This window comes from Anabrus simplex, chromosome 1, assembly GCF_040414725.1.
Source record: "Anabrus simplex isolate iqAnaSimp1 chromosome 1, ASM4041472v1, whole genome shotgun sequence".
In the NCBI taxonomy this organism is placed as follows: Eukaryota; Metazoa; Arthropoda; class Insecta; order Orthoptera; family Tettigoniidae; genus Anabrus; species Anabrus simplex.
Window position 1 is genome coordinate 1,559,558,363 of NC_090265.1, and position 21,380 is coordinate 1,559,579,742.

The following is a 21,380-nucleotide window of genomic DNA, read 5'->3' on the forward strand; positions in this document are numbered from 1 at the left end:
AATAATACCAATTTATAAAGGAAAGGGTGATAAAAGGAAACCAGAGAACTACAGACCAATCAGCCTGACCAGTATAGTTTGTAAAATACTGGAAAGTTTAATATCGCAGTACATCAGAGGGATATGTGATGATAAAAATTGGTTCATGAGGAGCCAGTATGGATTTAGAAAGAAATTTTCTTGTGAGGCACAACTGGTGGGATTTCAGCAGGACATATCAGATCAGTTGGATTCAGGAGGTCAGTTAGATTGCATAGCCATAGATCTTACCAAAGCCTTTAATAGAGTGGAACATGGAATATTATTAAAGAAATTGGAGGGAATAGGATTGGACATAAGGGTTACACGTTGGATAAAAACATTTCTAAATTCAAGGGTTCAGAAAGTCAAAGTAGGAAATAATGTATCTCAGGAAGAGAAAATTTGGAAGGGAATTGCACAGGGTAGTATAATCGGTCCGTTACTTTTCTTAATATACGCAAATGATTTAGGGAACAATATAACATCAAAAATAAGATTGTATGCAGATGACATAATTGTTTATAGGGAAATAAACAACACTGAGGATTGTTCAGAATTACAAAGGGACCTTGAAAGTATCCAACAATGGGTTGAAGAAAATAATATGAAGGTTAATGGAGGCAAATCAACTGTTACAACATTTACAAACAGGAGCTTTAAAACTGAATTTGAATATACTTTGGATGAGGTAGTTATCCCAAAAGATGGCAAGTGCAAATACTTAGGTGTGAGATTTGAAAGTAATTTGCACTGGAAGGGTCATGTTGATGACGTTGTTGGGAAAGCATACAGATCGTTACATGTCAGATGCAGGTCTTTTGATCTAACGCCCATAGGCGACCTGCGCGTCATAATGAGGATGAAATGATGAAGACGACACATACACCCAGCCCCCGTGCCAGCGAAATTAACCAATTATGGTTAAAATTCCTGACCCTTCCGGGAATCTAACCCGAGACCCCTGTGACCAAAGGCCAACATGCTAACCATTTAGCCATGGAGCCAGACCACATAGTGGTAATAATCATAGGCAATGCAGACCCATGGTGCATCACACATTATGGTAACGCCCACAGGCAACACAATCCCATGGTGTTCCTCACAAAATAATACTACTCTCTGGCAAAAAAGACCAATGGTTTTTCCTCAAAATAGAGGTACTAATCACAGGCGTCAGCCAAACCATGGTGTTTCTCACATAGTAGTACTAACCACAGGCAACATAGACCCACAGTGTTGCATATAACGTAGTACAACTCGTGGGTAACGCAGACCATACTGAACACAGTGGAACGGACCAGTGGAACAACCTCTTTCACAAGCAACACTCAGACCCGTAATGTTCCACACAGAATGGTACTGCTCCTATATAACGTAGACCCTCGCAAGGTGATAGTAGTTGCAAGTAATGCTGACCCATGGTGTTCCGCACATAATGCTACTAATCACAAGTAATCTCATGGTTCTAATGTTATCATCCGTTGGTTGCCCCTTTTAGTCGTCTCTTATGACAGGCAGGGCCACGAAGGGTGTGAAAATGAAAGACTCCCTAGGCCTAGAGTACAGTTCCAGTATATGGGACCCCCGCCATTATTACTTGATTCAAGAACTGGAAACGGAAAACATCACGATTTGTTTTCGGTGATGACCGATTAAATAGTCATGTTAAGAAAATGTTGCAAACTTTGGGCTGGGAAGACTTCGGAGTAAGGAGACGAGCTGCTCGACTAAGAGGCAGGTTCCAATCTGTCAGTGGAGAAATGGCGTGAAATGACATTAGTAGACGAATAAACTTGAATGGAATCTTTAAAGTTCATAATATGAAGATAAAGCTGAAATTCAAGAGGACAAATTGGGACAAATATTCATTTATAGGAAGAGGATTTAAGGACTGGGATAATTTACCAAGGGAGATGTTTGATAAATTTCCAACTTCTTTGAAACAATTTAAGAAAAGACTAGGTATACAAATGATAGGGAATCCACCACCTGGTTGACAGCCCTAAATTCAAATCAGTGATAATTCGACGATTGTGACTGATTTGATGTTCTAAGACTATACAATCAACATCGTCATTTAGGAGCCCTGCTCTAAACAAATACAAATTAAGAAATTTATGTTGTACTGAATCTAACCTATGAACAGAAGTCTGATAAGAAAATACATTGGAAAATTCTCTGGAATATCACGTAAATCAATCCAAGTCCTTGTAATGATTTTTTACAAATATGTTTGATGTATTCATTAAATCACTGATTATAAGTGAATGAAAAACCAAGGATTTTAATTTGTTGAAGAGGATATAGAGCATTTTCATTGGTAAATTTATACTGAATTGTTGGAATTGTATGTTGTTCATTTCTTCATTTACAATGCTTTGTTGTGAGCGTGAGAGCACTGATGTATCAGTACCAACTTGAGTTGAATTTTGTGTAGTAGCATTAGGTTGTCTTATTTACTATTTGATACTCATCTAACCTTGAATTACGATTGTCACTATTAAGCTACCATCATTATAACTCCTTTGCTATTGTTTTTATTCAAGACAAAATTAAGCCAAGCCATCCCTTGTATTAAATACAGTTGACAATATATTTATGTTTCGAGTGCAACTAAGATGTATTTATTTCTGACACAAATGCTCCTTTATTAAAATAGAACAACGTTTCTATTCATATAACCTAACAGGGTATGGACCCAGAATACATCTAAAAGAGAAACCTGACCAATAAAATGTGATTAAGTTCAATACCAGTTGTAGGATATATATGGCAGATCAAACTGATCTTAGAAGCATCACGAAATTTGATGGCATGAATTTCCAAACGTGGAAATTCCAAATTAAAACAATTGTAACTGATAATGGCCGGCTTGAAATCGTCGACGGTGCTGAGGCAACAGCAGACGATACCAAATAGCAACATGAAAATAAAAAAATTATGGATCAACAACAAAGGTAAGGCGATGGTCATCATGGTTGACACCAAGCAATTGGAACTACTGATCCTCAGTGAAACCGTCAAGGTAAGGTGGGACAAATAATGCAGAATTCATGAACAGAAATCCGAATCAAACAAGCTAACCTTTATGAATAAATTTCATTTTCATGAATATAATATGATCCCTAGTGATCAGTTGCCCAACACACAAGAAAAATTGAAAATTTAGCTCGACAACTACACGATATTGGTAACGAAGCTCTGGAAGTGATAATTACGTCTGTACCATGAGGGTACACCCGCCCCATGCATTTAAATTAAGCAATTTGTGAACTGACATCTTACTCCTAAAATTTGAAACAACTAGTGTAAGAAGTTGAGACGTTGGTCAGCAGATGTCACTACTTGTGTGTGTGTGTGTGTGTGTGTGTGTGTGTGTGTGTGTGTGTGTGTGTGTGTGTGTGTGTGTGTGTGTGTGTGTGTGTGTGTGTGTGTGTGTGTGTGTGTGTGTGTGTGTGTGTGTGTGTGTGTGTGTGTGTGTGTGTGTGTGTGTGTGTGTGTGTGTGTGTGTGTGTGTGTGTGTGTGTGTGTGTGTGTGTGTGTGTGTGTGTGTGTGTGTGTGTGTGTGTGTGTGTGTGTGTGTGTGTGTGTGTGTGTGTGTGTGTGTGTGTGTGTGTGTGTGTGTGTGTGTGTGTGTGTGTGTGTGTGTGTGTGTGTGTGTGTGTGTGTGTGTGTGTGTGTGTGTGTGTGTGTGTGTGTGTGTGTGTGTGTGTGTGTGTGTGTGTGTGTGTGTGTGTGTGTGTGTGTGTGTGTGTGTGTGTGTGTGTGTGTGTGTGTGTGTGTGTGTGTGTGTGTGTGTGTGTGTGTGTGTGTGTGTGTGTGTGTGTGTGTGTGTGTGTGTGTGTGTGTAACAGTTGTCAACACTTAGATCTCTTTCTGCCAACTTTAAAAGTAACCAATTAGAAAATTTTGGGTATTTAGTTTTCAACCAATCAGGGTTTTGTTGTACATATTTCATTAGCCAATAAAAAAAACTGGGCCGGGGGGGGGAGAGGTGTGTCGGGCATTAGTCCAGATCTCTCTCGAACCTTCCTCTCGGGTATAAAAGCTGGCAATTTTTTGAGCTAACTTGTCTTCTTGATCGTCGAGTGTACTGAGTGTGTGCGAATAGTTGAGGCGGAGGCGTTTCGCCCTTCATCAAGCAGTCCAATGCAATTAGGTAATGGCAGCCATGTACTAACTAGGTGATAGCCTCTGAAAGCTAACCTGAGGGGAAGGTTTTCTGTCCTTAAGAATAATTTCCAATCTTCAATAATGTAAACTTCATCTTCCAATGTAAAATTCAAAACCAGCCTAACAGCAGTTAGCTGAAATTCGGGAATAGAGAGTGTGACACCCTCCCGACTTCCCTATCATCTTATACTTGTATTTGAGGTGACTATGTTTTGTAACCGTTTCCTGTCTGTAGCCTTGTAACTTAAATTTTCTCCATCTAGTCGCCTCAGCTTAGGGCCAGCAGCCCAAATAGGGTTTAATCTTATGTGCAAATTTCAAGGAGTGCAAATGTCTGCCTCTGCAGCATTTTGATTTTTTGGGCCAGTAACTTTCACCTGTGTTTTTCTTTCCCAACAAGGCCCAGTAGATTGAATATTCTATACTCCTGTAAAGACTTTTCTGTTAAGTGGTTCAACTGTTGAGTGTTGAAGACAGTGATGTTTGTTTGAAGTGGTAAAATGTAGGTTGTGCTTCGAGCAGCCTGAAAGTGTAAATATGCTCTCGCAAGTAAAAGGATAGGCTTTGGAGCGAAGCCTCCTAGATATCCATAGAGCATAGAGGCTCTTTCCATGGTTATAGAATTGTTATTTAAATTCTGTAAAAGGAAGTGGGAGACCTGTCTTCTTGACTCTTTGAGGAAAACAAATGAGAGAGTACCCTTGGGGAATGCACTATAGTACAGTATATGTGAAGTAAAAGGACAAGGAAGGAGGAAGTAGCTTCTGCAGCTATCAGGAAAGATAGGGCTGACCAGGAGGGGAGGGATCAAATGAGGTGGGTAGGGCTTCGTTTATTGAACACAAGTGTCTAAAGCTGTCATTCCAGAATGGAGAACATGTCTGATGTAGAGTTATCAATATTACAGATGATGACAAAATTGCTTTCTCTGTGAAGGGTGTTGACCAAGATAATGGGGTGGACTTTGATCCAAATGGAGTACCGATAAATGAGGATGAGGCTGTGACTATACCTCATTTACAAAAGGAAATGATTATATCACACACACAAAAAAATGAGAAAAAGAAGAGAAAGAAAAAGCAACCTGGTGAGAAAGAAAAAGAGATGAAGTGATAGTAGCAACTTATCCTATGATCCTATTTCATCAAGCGATGAAGACTACAAAAAGGCATCTAGAAAATGATATGCTGATACTGGTCATCATTTAAAGTACATTCAGAAAGATTGATCAATCAATCAATCAATCAATCAATCAATCAATCAATCAATCAATATTCTACAGGCTACTGCCTTGTCGATGCAACCACTCTCCTGTTTCATTGGCTGAAAGATACTTAGGGAAATTAATCTTTTAGGTATTAAAAATATATGGAAGTACCAAAGTATGAAAATACAGAGTTCAAAAAATTTAGGAGAACGTGTTTTGTAAAGTCTGGTATGTGAACGTTAATTAGGTAGATGGGGTTCCAATGGTCATACAGCACACCCTGAGACCTTAGCTACTCAGGGTATGTCAAATTGAAGTTATACTCCATCTGTAGGCGTAGCCGTGCATTAAAATGTCAGGTGAGCCCTTAAAACAAAGTGAATAGCGGTGCACCCGTGTGTTGTTGTGAGGTACACAGACTACTGCAGTCATTTGAGCACATTATACGTAATCTTAACGAGGTTCAAGTCGCAAGGGCCGTCACTTTGATCCAGGAAGGATGAACTTTTCGTCGTGTTGCTGTGGATCTCAATGTCTCTCCATCAGTTATTCACCGCTTGCGGAATCGCTACAATGAGATAGTACTGTTCACAAGGAGGGTTGGACAAGGTCGTGGACACACGACAGCCCCACAGGATGACCGATATCTGACCATCTGTGCATTGCAGCATCGTTCAGCAACTGCCAAATAACTGCAACAAGACCTCAGGTGGGTCACTGGAGTCACGGTGTCTGACCAGACAGTAAGGAACGGATTAAGAGAAGTGTCCTTACGACCCAGACATCCTGTTTGAGTGCCCCGTTTAATGCAGCAACATTGCGAAGCTTGCCTTCTGTTTGTCCATACCCACGTCAACTGGCAACTTCGCCAAAGGAGACCTGTGTTATTGCCAAAGGAGACCTGTGTTATTCACAGGCGAGTTCAGATTTCCCCTGACACAGCATGATGGACGTCAACGTGTGTGGAGACACCGTGGTGAGCAGTACATGCCAAGTGTTGTCCAAGAAGGCAACCAATTTGGAGCAAGGTTCTGTGATGGTGTGGGGTGGCATCAGTGTTGATGGCCGTACAAATCTTGTCGTCGTCCATGGTAATCTTCGCTGCAGGGTACATAGAGCAGATACTGCTACAGCATGTGTTGGTTGCTGCATACGGTGTTGGCTCTAAATTCGTACTCATGCACGACAATGCCAGGGTTAATGTAGCGCACATCAGCAGAGCTGTCTTGCGAGAACTGGACATTCAAGAGATTAAATGGCCAGCAGTGAGTCCCGACCTTAATCCCATCGAACATGTGTGGGATAGGCTTGATAGAAGTGTTCATGGGAATCCTGTTCCACCACAGACTATTGAACACCTCGAACAGGCTCTCACTGAAAAATGGGACCTGATACTGCAACGTGACCTCCGTCGACTTATATGGAGCATGCCACATAGGTGCTGAGCTGTGATAAATGCTCGTGGAGGACATACACCATACTGAAGCTCTCCAACTGTGATAAAAAATCCACCCTGGAGGACTGTTATAATTTTGTTTTCACCTTTATTTGGACATTTCCATTTGTATTCTGAAAATGAACGCAAATGTATTGATATTCTTTTGTATACTTCAAAAAAGAATAAAGGTTTAGTTGGTAATATACCTGGGTGTGAGGTATTGTTTTGTGGAGCATGGCATACGTTCAAAAACACGTCCCCTTAATTTTGTTGAACTGTGTAATCGGTGTGTTAGAATTGTATGATAGTCAGTCTTTTTTTCATTTATAGCACTTAGTTGTGAGTGTGAAGGTGCGTTTTGTATAGTGGAAAGAGGTTGCCTTGTTTACTCTTGATACTCAACTAACCTTGAATTACGATTGATCATCACAACTATGCCACTATCCTTGTAACTCCCTTGCTATTGGTTTCTATTCAAGGCAGTATTAAGCTAAGCCATAGAGTTGAATTTTTCAAATGCAACCAACATGTGCATATTTCTAACTCAAATGCTCTTTCATTAAAACGGATCAAGGTTTCTATCCATAAAATTCAACAATAATATTTTCCCTTTATTTTTGAGAGGGATACTTGCAAAAATTATTTTATGGTGTAATATAACAATTGACTCGGAATATGTCCGAGATGCCCACTCTTATTCCATAGCAACTGGTATCCTGATTCTCAGAACCATTTAATAGGCCACTCAAAGTCATGGCCCTCCTTGTGTTCAGGAAGCTAGGACTATACAATGCACTGATGGTCCATAACCCATTACAGGAGAGATTCTCACTGGGAATATGTGTAAGAAAGATACCATCCTGCTTCACAGAATTTACCAAGCTCGGAATATTTTTACCCAGCCTCTGACCTATGGTAATTATAAAGTCCCACTTCCATTTGACATGTAAGAAACTCCTTGGAAACAACCTGGCGAACAAAATGGAATTCGATGGAGAGCATATATTGTACATCTGAACAGAGACTTATGGAAGAAAAGGTAGAGCTGACTGAGTCAGCAAATTTACCTTTGTTTTCTCGTCATAGATGTTTAATAATGAGCTCATTTTAGAAAAGGTTAATTGTATTACTTTTTATTGAACATTAGTTCACAAAAGTTTATCTTCCCAGTCCTCAAAGGGTCCCGTCCACTGCCCACATCCTTGATCTTTAGTTATTGTTTATTTTACCTTGACCGAGCAAATAGCTGCGGAGTTTGGGCCACATAGCTATCAGCTTGTATTCAGGAGATGGTGGGTTCGAACCACATTGTCGGCAGGCCTGAAGATGGTTTTTAGTTTCCCATTTTCAAACCAAATAAATGTTGGAGCTGTACCTTAATTAAGGTCATAGTCACTTCCTTCCCACTCCTAGCCCTTTCCTGTCCTATCATCACCATGAGACCTATCAGTTTCGGTGTGAAGTAAAGCAAATACAGGGTCTTACACTCAAAGTGGGGCTGGCGCAGCGCAGCGGGTAGATGGGTGAGCTGAAGGTCAGGTGAGCACATGGCAACTCACTGGGCTTGGTGCCGGGAGTGCCCGTATGAATCTCATGTAAATAACAAGTACACATAATAACGCATAATCAAAGTATAATTTCTCACCTTGTCACAGAAGATGTTGAAAATGTCTCCACCTGCACATTTCTGGCTTCATCTAAGGAAATTTTCATTCGTACGCATTAGTTCATCTACATGATAGCCTCGATCTCTCTCGTGATATTTTATTTGAGTTCATCTAAAGTGTGAGAGTTTGTTGCATAAAACTTATTTTTCTAATTTCCCCATAAATAAAAATTGCAAACCATAAGATCTGGGAATTCTGCGGGTCACAGTGGTTTCCTAATAACCCTCTTGTCGAAAATGTCCTCAATTAAACTTAATGACTCGTTAGCCGAATGCGCAGTTGCCGAGTCTTGCTGGAAATATTCAGATTGGCATTCATTGTCCATCAATTCTTAAAAAATGGTACAAGAATGTCATCCATATCTCTGCCCAGTGATTGTGGTTTCAAAAACTATAGGCCCTATTATCCTGTCGGCACTTACTGCCACCAACAATCCAAGCTTCACACTCTAAATGAACTCAAACAAAATATCACAAGAGAAATTTAGGTTATGTCAGTAGACTAACTGCAGGAATGAAAATTTCCTTAGATGAAGCCAGAAATGTGCAGGTGGAGACATTTTCAACATCTGTGACAAGGTGTGAAATGATTTTACTTCGATTATGTGTTATTATATGGGCTTGTTATTTACATCCGATTCATACGGGCGCTCTCCTGGCCCCGAGCTCAGCGAGATGCCATGTGCTCATCTAACCTTCAGCTCGACCATCTACCCGCTGCGCTGCACCAGCCGGCCCCACTTTGAGTGTAAGACCCTGTAGTAAAAAGGAAGTATTTCACCTTGTTTTATCTCATTTATGATTTCTTAATTGTTCTAAATCTGATTAGTTTCATGTTTTAATTGTTTATTATTTTCTGTGGCTGTTAACCACTTTAAGGTTACAAACTTCATTATTATATTTGGATTTTGATCAAGATCTAAAAATTAGCTTATGGTGCTTGATCAAATGAGGCAAAATGCAATCCAATTAAAGCATAAATTGTGTATTCTAAAAGTATTGTGCTCATAAAACTTCAGAAATGAATTCCAACAACACATACTGTTAGCACAGTAACCTGAACTCGAATTGATAGGCCATTAACTCATATTTTTGAGGGAAGCAAGAGAAAAAGTAAATCTACAAGGTACTTTAAGGCCAATATTTGAGCAGTTGACTGTATAAATCCTTTTTAATCATAGTAACAGATTGTGCTGATTTTGTCTGCAAATTGCCCTAAAATGATCAACAGCTCAGAAGTTTCATAAAGAACCTTATTTGATCCTGAAATGCCATTTTCTTTGGAATCTGTAAGCAGTGCCTGTAGAAGACATCTGTTATCTTTTGATTACATGAAATAATTTTGATATTTTTCACGGCAATGTAAGACTGAATTAATGACTAATTGTAAGTAATTCATGATACTATCCTGAATTAAATCATCTCAATCATTTATCATTAGATATAACACATTCATTAAACAACATTTGTTTCCATAGCTGGAGGGCAATTGCCCTGCCACTTAACCTTTATTTTAATGATCTTATGTTCAATCATTTCCCCGTCTTTTATGAATATATGCTATGCATTTTATAAAATCACAATCTGTTTCCTTGCTGTGATGATGATAATCATTGTTTTGAGGGGTCTAAGTTAGAGGTCACTGGATTCCTGTCAAATTGAGATTTTCTCACTTGCATTAAGAGCTTTGCTCATTTGGGTACCAAAAAAATAAAATACATATCTCAAGACACACACACATGTGAAAGTGCCCTTCAGTAGTGGCATTAATAGTTCATCAGTACCATAAACCATCAATTTAAATTCATTCCTCACCTGAGTAACCTTCCTGACAGCGACATTCGGGACCAGAAGGAGTGTTCACACAGATCATATTGTCAGGACAATATAAGGGGCAATCTGACTTATATGTCTCACAGTTGAAGCCAGTAAACCCTGCAATCATACACAATAGCACTGATATGAAAGAAAAAATAAAAACAAAAGAGTGTTGTGAATCTGGATTCTTAGTAGAGGAAGGAAAAAATGACAGATCCACAGTTCTACAAAATATTCTAGAGAATGTTTCTAAAATTAATTCAAACTCAGCTGAAATATACTGTACCTCTGGAGTACTTGCAACAACAACAACAACAACAACAACAACAACAACAACAACAACAACAAAAAGAACAAACACCATGTGGCTTCAGCTTCCATGTGTAGGCATTATAATTCGATGCCATTTAGGGTGTTGGCATGTCAATTTCAAAGTTCAATTTTACTTCACCTGATGGCAGAGAAATGAGACATATTCAGCGATCTCTAGCTGAGTTTTAAAATTAATTTTGTTGGGTATACACCAAATGTGTCACCAGAGATCCTTTACATTCTGACATTCCAGAACATGGAGTACTGAATGGACTTCTTTCCCATATTTCAGAAAAAAGACTAGCTCTAGACCAGATTTGACCCTGCTCTACCTCTGATTCATAGAGGAAGCTATAATTTAAACATTTTTGTAATAGTAAAATAAGACTTAACTGATGAATGAATATGAATAAATATCCAGAGCCTGTTTCCAGTCATTTGACCAAGTCAGGAATGGAATGAATGAAGCCCCCATCTAGCAGCAAGGATAGGAAATGTGCCAAAGCCTGTCACACTCCTCTGGGGCAATGAGAAATGATTGATAGATAAAATGAAATGTTAATGGAGAGTGTTGCTGGAATGAAATATGACAGGGAAAACCGAAGTACACGAAGAAAAACCCGCCCTGCCTCCGCTTGGTCCAGCACAAATCTCACATGGAGTGACCGGGATTTGAACCACGGTATCCAGCGGTGAGAGGCCGGCGCACTGCCGCCTGAGCCATGGAGGCTTCACTTAACTGATGACTGGGTGTAAATAATTCATGTGGTTCTCTTGTTTTATGTCATTTAAAATAAGATCTACTGTTTTCTTTAAAGAAATTTTGTTTCCATACCTGGTAGACATTGACAGAAGTAGCCTAATCCAGGCTCAATATAGCGAGTGGTTTTAATGCAAGTCCCATTATTCTGGCAGGGATAGCTGGCACAAGAGTCTATCTCTCGCTCACAAAATGGCCCAGTGAAATCTTTAGTGCAGTTACAGATGTAAGTCCCTGGTCGTTGCATCACACAAACACCTCCGTTAAGGCATCTGGAGGAACACTCGTCCAACAAGTTCTGGCATATGATTCCTAGAATATGATGACAAGAGATTAAGATTCACAAAAAAAAACACATGGTTTTATTATTTTATCCAAATTTCTGGCTATCTTATCAATTTCCTTTGCAAAAAAGGTAGTATACAATATTACATAAAGACAAATACCCACAGAATTGTTAATTTGACACTACTACTGTATTAATGGCAATAAATTATCGATTAGTAGATCACAATTAGAAGACATATTCCCCAGCAAAGACCAAAGCAGAACAAGTAAGACTACCACCAAATGACCAGTTAACAGTTTCACACATCACAGACGAGACATTTAATTACAATTCACAACACTGGAAGTCGTTTGAAGTGCAAGTGTACACGGAAGGAGAGAAATACTGAAATTCAGAAGCAGAAGGTTTTAATGAGCGTTATAAACAAATAAAGAGTTGTTAGGTCAGTTGTAGGTTGTACCTGATTATGATAATGGTAATACAAGAATTTGAATCCCTTGTTTCCATCCACTTCATCAACCAGTGCCTGTTACACTGATCACATACTGCAATAGTCAAACAATTATTTTCATACTACTAGAGGCTTTTATGTTAGAAATATACAAAGATAACTTGTATGTTCACAGTATAAAAGGATTTTTTGTTTCTATGAAGCCACCTATGTAGTTAATTATTTATTTAAAGACATTTACAGACTGTTCTTCCTATGAAGAAAACTTTGTTGTACAAAACCTCAAATTACAGGTGTAAGGAGAGTGAGAGTTATCAAGGTTAATGCCATAAATGTTCTTCTTGTTTATCACGGTCTGTCCTAACTGGTGGAGGATTTCCTGTTTCTATACGGGGTCAAGTCTGAAGTGAGATGAACCTTCGTAGAGAGTTTTTATAACTAGATGCCCTTCCTGATGTCAACCTTATCAGAGGAATTAATAAGATGAAATGAATGATATTATATATATATATATATATAAAATAGTAGTAAGAGAGAGGGTGAAATCCAGTACTGGCACATAGCCTACTCCTGTCGAATAGCACCAATAGGTCTGCTCAAGGTTTAACCTCTCCATCTGATCGAAAAAATCACTATCAACAGCAACATATGCCGTCACTCAACATGAACACCGCAGAGAGGTTTGGAATTAAACCAGGCTTTTGGCACGCAATCTCCTACCCTCCCGGTTAACATTCTGATGGCAACATTTTTTTTCCACCAATGGAACTCGAACTGCTAACCATGGTGTCAGACAATACAGACTCGATGCCTTAACAATCATGGCCACCAGGCAGGCTCCTATGCAAAATTTACTACAAAGAACAAACAATAAAATCAAGAAGTAAAAGACCAGATTTGATTGCATGTGTTCAAATATTGCATGGAAGGCTGATATTGCTGGGAAACTTACAAGGAGAATGGATTTTAAAGAAAATATTACAGTATTTTGGAAAGAGCACACTGAACAAAAATGGTACACCATATTTTAAACGTCAACTGAACTTAATACCTCATTTAAAAAAATTTATACACACTGTTCTTCCTATGAAAAATCTTTTGTTTCTGGCAAAAGATTACTAAATCATCGCTTTAATCTTTAGGCTACCCTTAAAAAATACTTGTCCTAAACAATTTTCAGATTACAGTTAACTGACTAAAGGGGAAGCAAAAAAAGGATGGCAATATATTCTGGATTCTGCTCATTATATATCTACTCACCAACTATGACCGACTTAGAGAGAGCAATTAACCTAAAGGATATCAGTCCCTACGAAAGAGGAATAAGAAGTTCCAATTCTTGAAAATGAGACTCTTTGATAGGGAGTCAGTCTCAAGCTTTAGTAATTAAGTACAGCTAACAATAGTACACATATTCAGATTTTCCAGTGTAAATAAGTCTTCCATTTTTCTCTTTCATTGATAATCAGTATAATTGTTTTAACTGGCATTAGCTTGCATTGCAAAATTAAGTTATTTCCAAATTTTACTTCCATATTTCAGGGATATCTAAAATTAACTCTATATATTTTTGGTGAGTTTTGACCAAAAGAATATATTCCTTATATACTGAGTGGCCAAAAGTCATGGGAAGACCCTGAACGTGATGTTAATAACGAGTTGCTCCTCCACGAGCCCTCAAAACGGCAGCAATACGGCAAGGCATCGACTGTACAAGGTGCTGGAATCATTCTGGAGGGATCTGGGCCCACGCATCTTGTACTGCTACCCACAATATTGGTCTTGTGTAGTTCACCAGCATCAACAGCATCCCATAAATGCTCGATTGGATTAAGATGGGGGGATCTGGAGGGCCAATCCATGGTCGTAAGTGCACTGGAGTGTTTTCCCCTATCGTCTGCGTGCCACCACAGAGTGGTGACATGGCGCATTGTCCTGTTGATACATGGCATCTCTAGCAGGGTACTCTAGGGCCAGAAAGGGATGCAGATGGTCTCAAAGAATGTCCATATAACATGGACCTGTCAGTGTTCCCTACAGCTGGACAATGAGGCCTAACTGCAACCGTGAGAACGCCGCCCAGACCAGAACTGAGCCACCTTGAGCCCGGACACAACCCTTTGTTGACACGCAGGATCCACAGCTTCATGGGACATACGCCACACCCCGACACGCCGTTCTGCGGACGTGACGTAATATCCAATCTTTAAACACCTGTGGTCTTCCCGTGCGACGGTTTACGCGGGTGGTAACATTCTCTCTGCCATATTGAAGATCCACCCTCGACACCGTTGATCTCAGAAACCAGAATTTGCGTGTAATCTCCGCAATGCTATGACCCATGTACTGTGCGCCGATGATCATCCCACGTTCAAAGTCTGTTAACTCACGAAGTGTTGCCATCTTCACTACATTGGTGTCTGTGACAGACTGCTCAGCTACGCCACAGCTAACCGCAATTCTCAGGGGTCATACGCAGCACATTTTATAATGGGACACCCCTTCCCACGACTTTTGGCCACTCAGTGTAGTCTCAGAGCTTTACATACAATCTTTATTTTCAATAGGCGCTATACAGACCATAAAAACTATATTCTTTTGTTGAATAGCAATAAATTCCAATTTAAATATACAAATAGATTAAAAACAAACCTTATGTAGGATAAAATGTTTTTAAGGTGATTTTTTATTGCATTTAACTCTTATTTACCTCTTGATTCCCAACAGTTAAAATTCCACTTCTTTTTCTAACTTACACAACTCAAAAGCAGTTTCTTCATGAATGAAATCGCTAACCAACAGATTTCAATGCCATTATACTGTATTTATTCTTTCAGTAAAAATATAGTTTAAGAATCATTTACTGAACAGTGGATAATAAAATAAAAGAGATATAGGTACTGACTTTCTATACATATCACACCATATAGCTTGTGAAGTCACGGATTTTAAAGTTTTTAAATACAAATATATTACTTCTCACCCAAACAAATTATATAACATATCACAAGAAAACATACACATGTCAGCAGGAAGGAAACAAGAGATTAAATGTTTTTTTTACAAGCTTCTCAAGCTTACTGTAACACTTTCATAATAAGAGAATATGCATCTTCCCTACCTGAATCACAGTCACAAGCACTGTTGTCACATTCACCCGTCCCAGGATCACAGCAAGGAATGTCACAGTTTATACCCGTCCAACCAGCCTTGCAGGTGCAAATGTAGTGACCATTCTGAGGTGCGAAACACAAGACAATGACAGTGCACAGGTGCATTGTTCTAATGACATTTAAATACAATCACCACTTTAAAATCTAGAAAGGATCCTTAGAGTTAATCATAAAATTCAAAATAATCCAGTTATACTAACAAAGATGTTATTCAGATATAAACATGGTGTGATGGATAGTAAATGTAATTCTCTCTCCTACAGTCATATTTACTTTTCATAGAAGAGGAATAACATCGGGGTGTACAAACTTCATACTCAGTTTCCATATTGACAGCCACATTTTACCATATACTGCATGAATACCACAAGAAACTCCTCCAGCTGGGCGTATTTTAATTATTTTAGTCAGCATTGGACTACAGCTATCTACTGATCATATTGATCATCACTCCCATTTCAGAATTTCACCAAGAGTGTAAAACAACGCATGATGTTTTAAAAACTTTTAGTGCATCACTTTGATCTTTTCCATCAATCATTTTATGCATACTTCTCGTTTCGGATGTTTTCAGTTGACTTGTTTCCATGTATACTAGTTGACGGTGACCCATATGGGGTCGGAACATGTCCTAGTCTCACTAGTTTTCATGAGTGTACAAACCATTTAGCTTCATTGGTGTACATTAGAATTGTATTGTACAAGTGGACCAATATAAATATATTCTTCTAAGAATTGTATTTTAAAAACTGTTAAGTCAATACGGAACCAAGTATGAAATTCATCTTGTAATCTTACAGTTACACAACCCATACTGTGCATCCCACTCACTGATCACTGCTTCCCAACCTGATATAACAGACATCTACTTGAATGGAGATGGATGAAGAAAGAGTCCATCTAAGAAAATGGTGGTAAACGTAGAAAAGGAGCTTGTATTTTTTTTGTCTTAGTTTCTCCTTTCTGTTGCTCCCTCTATGTACACTGATCTGTCATTGCTTATGTTCCTAGACTTCTACCTAGAGTGAACTGGTGTTTGTTCCCTTATTTGTCAGCTAAACTTTTTTCTGAGTAACTATCTTCTTCCAATATATTCACTTCTGTCCGTGGATGTACTTTCGATGACTTCAACAATCTATCCTGGCATGGAACAAGCGTCACATAGATTGCACAGAATTGTTGGAATAGGGCATGGTTGTATTGCACGGAGTTTTCATGCTTTTCTCCTAGTCTCCATGTCTGTGTCATTGCCCTTCAAAATATGACAGCAGCAGGGATGGTCTGGTGCCAGACTGAACGGTCTTGAGCAAGTGTATCTCAAGTTTGTGGATTGAGACCTGTCATCTTCGTAGTGTGCTTAAGCTGGTCCTTGTAGTGCCTCATAGGGGGCTCCACGAGGTCTGGTGTCGGAATGAAGGAAGGAAATCTGGTATCACTCATCTGATGGACATGGCCAATTCATCTAAGCTAATGACCACTGATTCTATACACTTGGCATGTGCTTTTCCAAGAACAGCAATAATGGCAACATGGTCTTCCCTTTTGATCCTAAATATGGATCAAAGTTTTTGTTGGTGGAAGCACTCAAGCTTTTTCAAGTCACATTGGTAAAGTGTTCAATGGGTTGATTCCTATCAGGTGGTGTGAATTCGATCATATACCTATTTTTCATCAATAGGAAATGTTCGCACGGTACCGTAACAACAGTCCCGTAGCTGATCACCATTTTGAGTTCTAGATGAACTGCTCTACAACAATGGTAAGTTGTAGCTCACAGTACAAACAACTGCCATTGTCAGCAAATGTTTCACGTGTGTCGCATTCATGAAGTAAACACACCAGTCAGATAACTTCTCTTGCTCACAAGTACCTCAGTTGCAGAGTTGTTAGGTTATGATAATTTTTCTCTCATACGAACATCTTAAATACTACTCTCCATTTTTACGTCCATAGTTAACACCATTTTGACAGAATCTGTATTTAATTATAATATTGCAATTTTGCTGGGTAAATCCTATCTTTCGAGTTTATAAGAAGGTTCTAGGATGAACTCGAAAATAAATACCTTGGTACAACCTTTCGAACAATTTGTGCTTTTTCCCTCCTTTGGTGCATGTTCGTTTTCCAGAAAGACAAAGTAAACTTCACTGTCAACAACATCCTTCCTCAAAAATGTTATTTCACATGTATCAACGCTGCTAACAAAATAAAAATATTCAATCCTCTTTTTTGTCCGGACATCCATTCCTAATTGAAGATTTACGATTGAAATTTGAACTGACAGCTACATTTTGTTGGATGTGACTACTACAAGAAAGAAAGGAAAAGTGTAAGGATATTTGGCACGAATTTCATTCACCAGAGGCCATGATGAACAGATCTTAGATGTGCAAGAATTAAGACCTCTGGCATTTTGTAAATTCTCTTGTGGTGCATAGCTATCACTATAAAATCTGCAAGATGATAGGGCACCACCAACCAGACCCAAAATACACCCGAACTATGTAACCTCTTCTGTGCGAGATACAACATTCTCAAATTACATAAAATCAGCTTCATGGTCCGTATCGCACTTAAACAGATTCACAACTATTTTTTATTTTCCACCTTGTCGATACACTAAATTGCTTAAGGCAACTTATTGGTTAAAAGTGGTACACGTTTCGTATATTAACAACATCTTATATTGAAAAAGTATCAATGTTTTAGAGGAAGTGTCCTTAAAATTAACATAAGAATATCCTCTAACTTCCTCTAAAACATAAGAATATTCGTATGTTAATTTTAAGAACACTTCCTCTAAAACATTGATACTTTGTCCATATATGAATGTTTCATCTAAACAGTGTTATGTGGCTGAAGATGTTGTTAATATACAAAATGTGTACCACTTTTAACTAATAAGTTGCCTTAAGCAATTTAGTGTATCGACAAGGTGGAAAATAAAAAATACTTGTTTGTGAACATTCTCAAATGTCGAAAAAGAGATAAACCAGTAAACCAGTGTATCAAAGATTAAAATTGTATTAATGTAGTTGCACAGTCTGTGCACATTTCATTAATAGCAATAACAATAACCCTATTTTTTTTGTAAGAATTTTTATGTTGGTGAAATCATATACTGGTACTTTTAATTCTGCACACTCTTTACCTTCCTCCTTTATTTTCATTTGCCTCATGCTCCTCTACATCACGGTTAGGTAATGTGAAGGTAGAAGGCGTGGTATATATAGTGTACTTAATGTCATAAATGATTATGATAATGAATAAACCATTCTTAATGTTCACAGTATATAATTTTACAACTTGGAAACAGTGAAATTTAGATTTGTATGCGAATCATTTGTAATCCAATTTTTTTTTTTAAGCACTACGGTCAGATTTAAGTGTATTGTACTATCTTTACAAACTAATACTGCAATAAATTTGATACATTGTTATCAATAGTTAACATACTTTTAAAAACTCAAAATAGTGACTGGTTTCCCACACTAGTAGATTGATTCTGTTCTATATGCAAAATAAATTGGTGATTGGATTCATCCTACCTTGTGAGGTAAAACCGGGTCAAAAAATTAAATGTAAATAATAAGCGAAAATATGAATAAAATACAAATTAATTTGTGGATCTAACATCATCAAAGTTAAATAATAAATTCAAATTTATAGTACAATCAAACTGCAGGGAATGGAACATTTTCTTTAAATTCCCAATTTTGATCAGATTTACCCCATTTTACAGTATGTCCTCTTCTTATCATACTGCCAGGTAATGATGTAATCAAGGATGTGCCAGTGCTTGGAACAAGGATGCATCCACGTGGTCTTGAAACAGTTAGGCAGTCGAAATTGAGAGTGTTGGAGATGAAGAGTTCATGTTCTGCATATAGACTGAAAAGCAATAGTCCATTTGGATTACAAATGCCAAGTCCTTGTTTCCCATCAAATTTTTCCACAGCCGATTATCTCTCCAAACTCTGGCACTGAAATCGCCAAGGAGTAAGTGCTTATCTGTAGATGGTACTTTGGTGATGGTTGTGGGTTCACATTTTGCAAAGTGGGAAAGTAAATTTCAACCACATTTTCTTCAATCACAAGCTCTAACTACTCTGTACTGACTTAAAGTTGCTTGAGGGTGTGAGTTTCTTCTTTGCTGACAACAGAATGTGTTGTTATCTTGCAGTCAGAACAACTTGAAGCTGCTAATGAAAATAATTCATATCTTCCATAAAGAGAAATTCACTCTGTTTTTCTCTAATTGACACCTTCATCCCACCATTCTCCACTCTAGTAACCAAACTGGATTATACGAGGGCTATTTTTTTCAACCTCCAATGGGCTATAAAAAAGGCACATCAACATAATAAAATGATTTTATCACTTAAAAGTTAGTCGTTTCATACTTATTTTTCAACAAAATCGCCAAAATGATTTAGGCATTTGCCAAATCACGACACCAGCTTTCTGATGCCCTCTGGAAAGAAGCCTGCTGCCAGTAAGGTAATGTGCGCCTGGTCATTTACAGATCCTTTATTTTCATCTGCATCTAAAGTTAAAACATAGGTGGAAATAAGAGTCATAAAAGAACCTCATGAGAATGGAATGTACAGTCATGTCTTTCACTGATTGCAATGGGTAAGATGGTGATCAGTAACCAGTTCAGTCTTAACAGTGAATCCAACACCACAGATGCGTCTTTTCCCGCTACTCCTTTCCCTTCCACAAGACGGTATATTCTGAACCAAACTCAGTAAGTTTGCCTTCAGTTGACAGTTTGGTTTCATTCAAAGCAGCAATGTTGACTCTAGTGAGTTCATGGGTAACAAGAGCTATTCTTCTCTTAGGCCTGTCATTATCTTTCACGCCAAGTAAGTTTCTGATGTTCCACGTTCCGATTTTCAGAGTGTACTTGTCTTGCCTGCTTTTCATTTTCAACTGCATGTGGGGCGACCCGCTGGTTGTGGTCGCCCAGCCAGACATAAGATGTGACTTCCGATGTTTACCTCACCTTTTCTAGGACATAACTATACTAAGTTTTGAAGTTAGCTCAGCTCAACTGAAGGACCTTTAATTACAAGATAATTTGCATTTACCAGTTCTCAGACTCTTATTATAATAAGTATAGTTTCAATCAAACTATGATAACTGGGTTCACATTTTGCAAAGTAGAAAAGTAAATTTCAACCACATTTTGTTCAATCACAAGCTCTAACTACTCTGTATTGACTTAAAGTTGCTTGAGGGTGTGAGTTTCTTCTTTGCTGACAACAGAATGTGTTGTTATCTTGCAGTCAGAAGAACTTGAAGCTGCTAATGAAAATAATTCATATCTTCCATAAAGAGAAATTCACTCTGTTTTTCTCTAATTGACACCTTCATCCCACCATTCTCCACTCTAGTAACCAAACTGGATTATATGAGGGCTATTTTTTTCAACCTCCAATGGGCTATAAAAAAGGCACATCAACATAATAAAATGATTTTATCACTTAAAAGTTAGTCGTTTCATACTTATTTTTCAACAAAATCACCAAAATGATTTAGGCATTTGCCAAATCACGACACCAGCTTTCTGATGCCATTTGGAAAGAAGCCTGCTGCCAGTAAGGTAATGTGCGTCTGGTCAATCTCCTGAAGTTCTTTGTTTGTGTGCCATAAATAGAGGTTTATGATCAGTGAACTTTCTACAGCAATCCCAAACATTTCAAGGTCTTCTCTGTACATAATTGTAACTCAACACTTAGGATACTGGAAACTTTGTTCATGCTGGTTCCCAACAATGTTGACTAACGATCGCAAAACTCAGCGAATGGAGTCAGCCATAATGTTTCTCATGCATTACCATAGTGAGGGGGAAGAGTTTTTAAAGTCTATCGTTACTGGCGAGGAAACTTGGGTCCTGTCTCACACTCCAGAATTCAAAGAACATTCTAAGTATTGGATGCATCCTTCTCCAAACAAGCCAAAAAGTTTAAAATGATGTTGAGGTACAGGAAAACAATGCCTGCCTTTTTTTTTTTTACTATTAAAGTGTCTTGTTGTTTGTCAAGTTTGTCCACGTTTACTCTTCTT

At 38.3% G+C, this 21,380-nt stretch overlaps 1 protein-coding gene across 1 annotated transcript in view; it reads right to left on the reverse strand.

Moving 5' to 3' along the window:
• Nucleotides 1–21,380, reverse strand: part of crb (crumbs) — a 625,965-nt gene that overhangs the window by 161,094 nt on the left and 443,491 nt on the right. The window contains exons 12-13 of the mRNA XM_067138875.2: nucleotides 11,471–11,707; nucleotides 10,321–10,440 (exon numbers count right to left, since the gene is read on the reverse strand). Coding sequence (XP_066994976.2) covers nucleotides 10,321–10,440; nucleotides 11,471–11,707 — 357 coding nt within the window. The remainder of the gene's footprint in view (nucleotides 1–10,320; nucleotides 10,441–11,470; nucleotides 11,708–21,380) is intronic.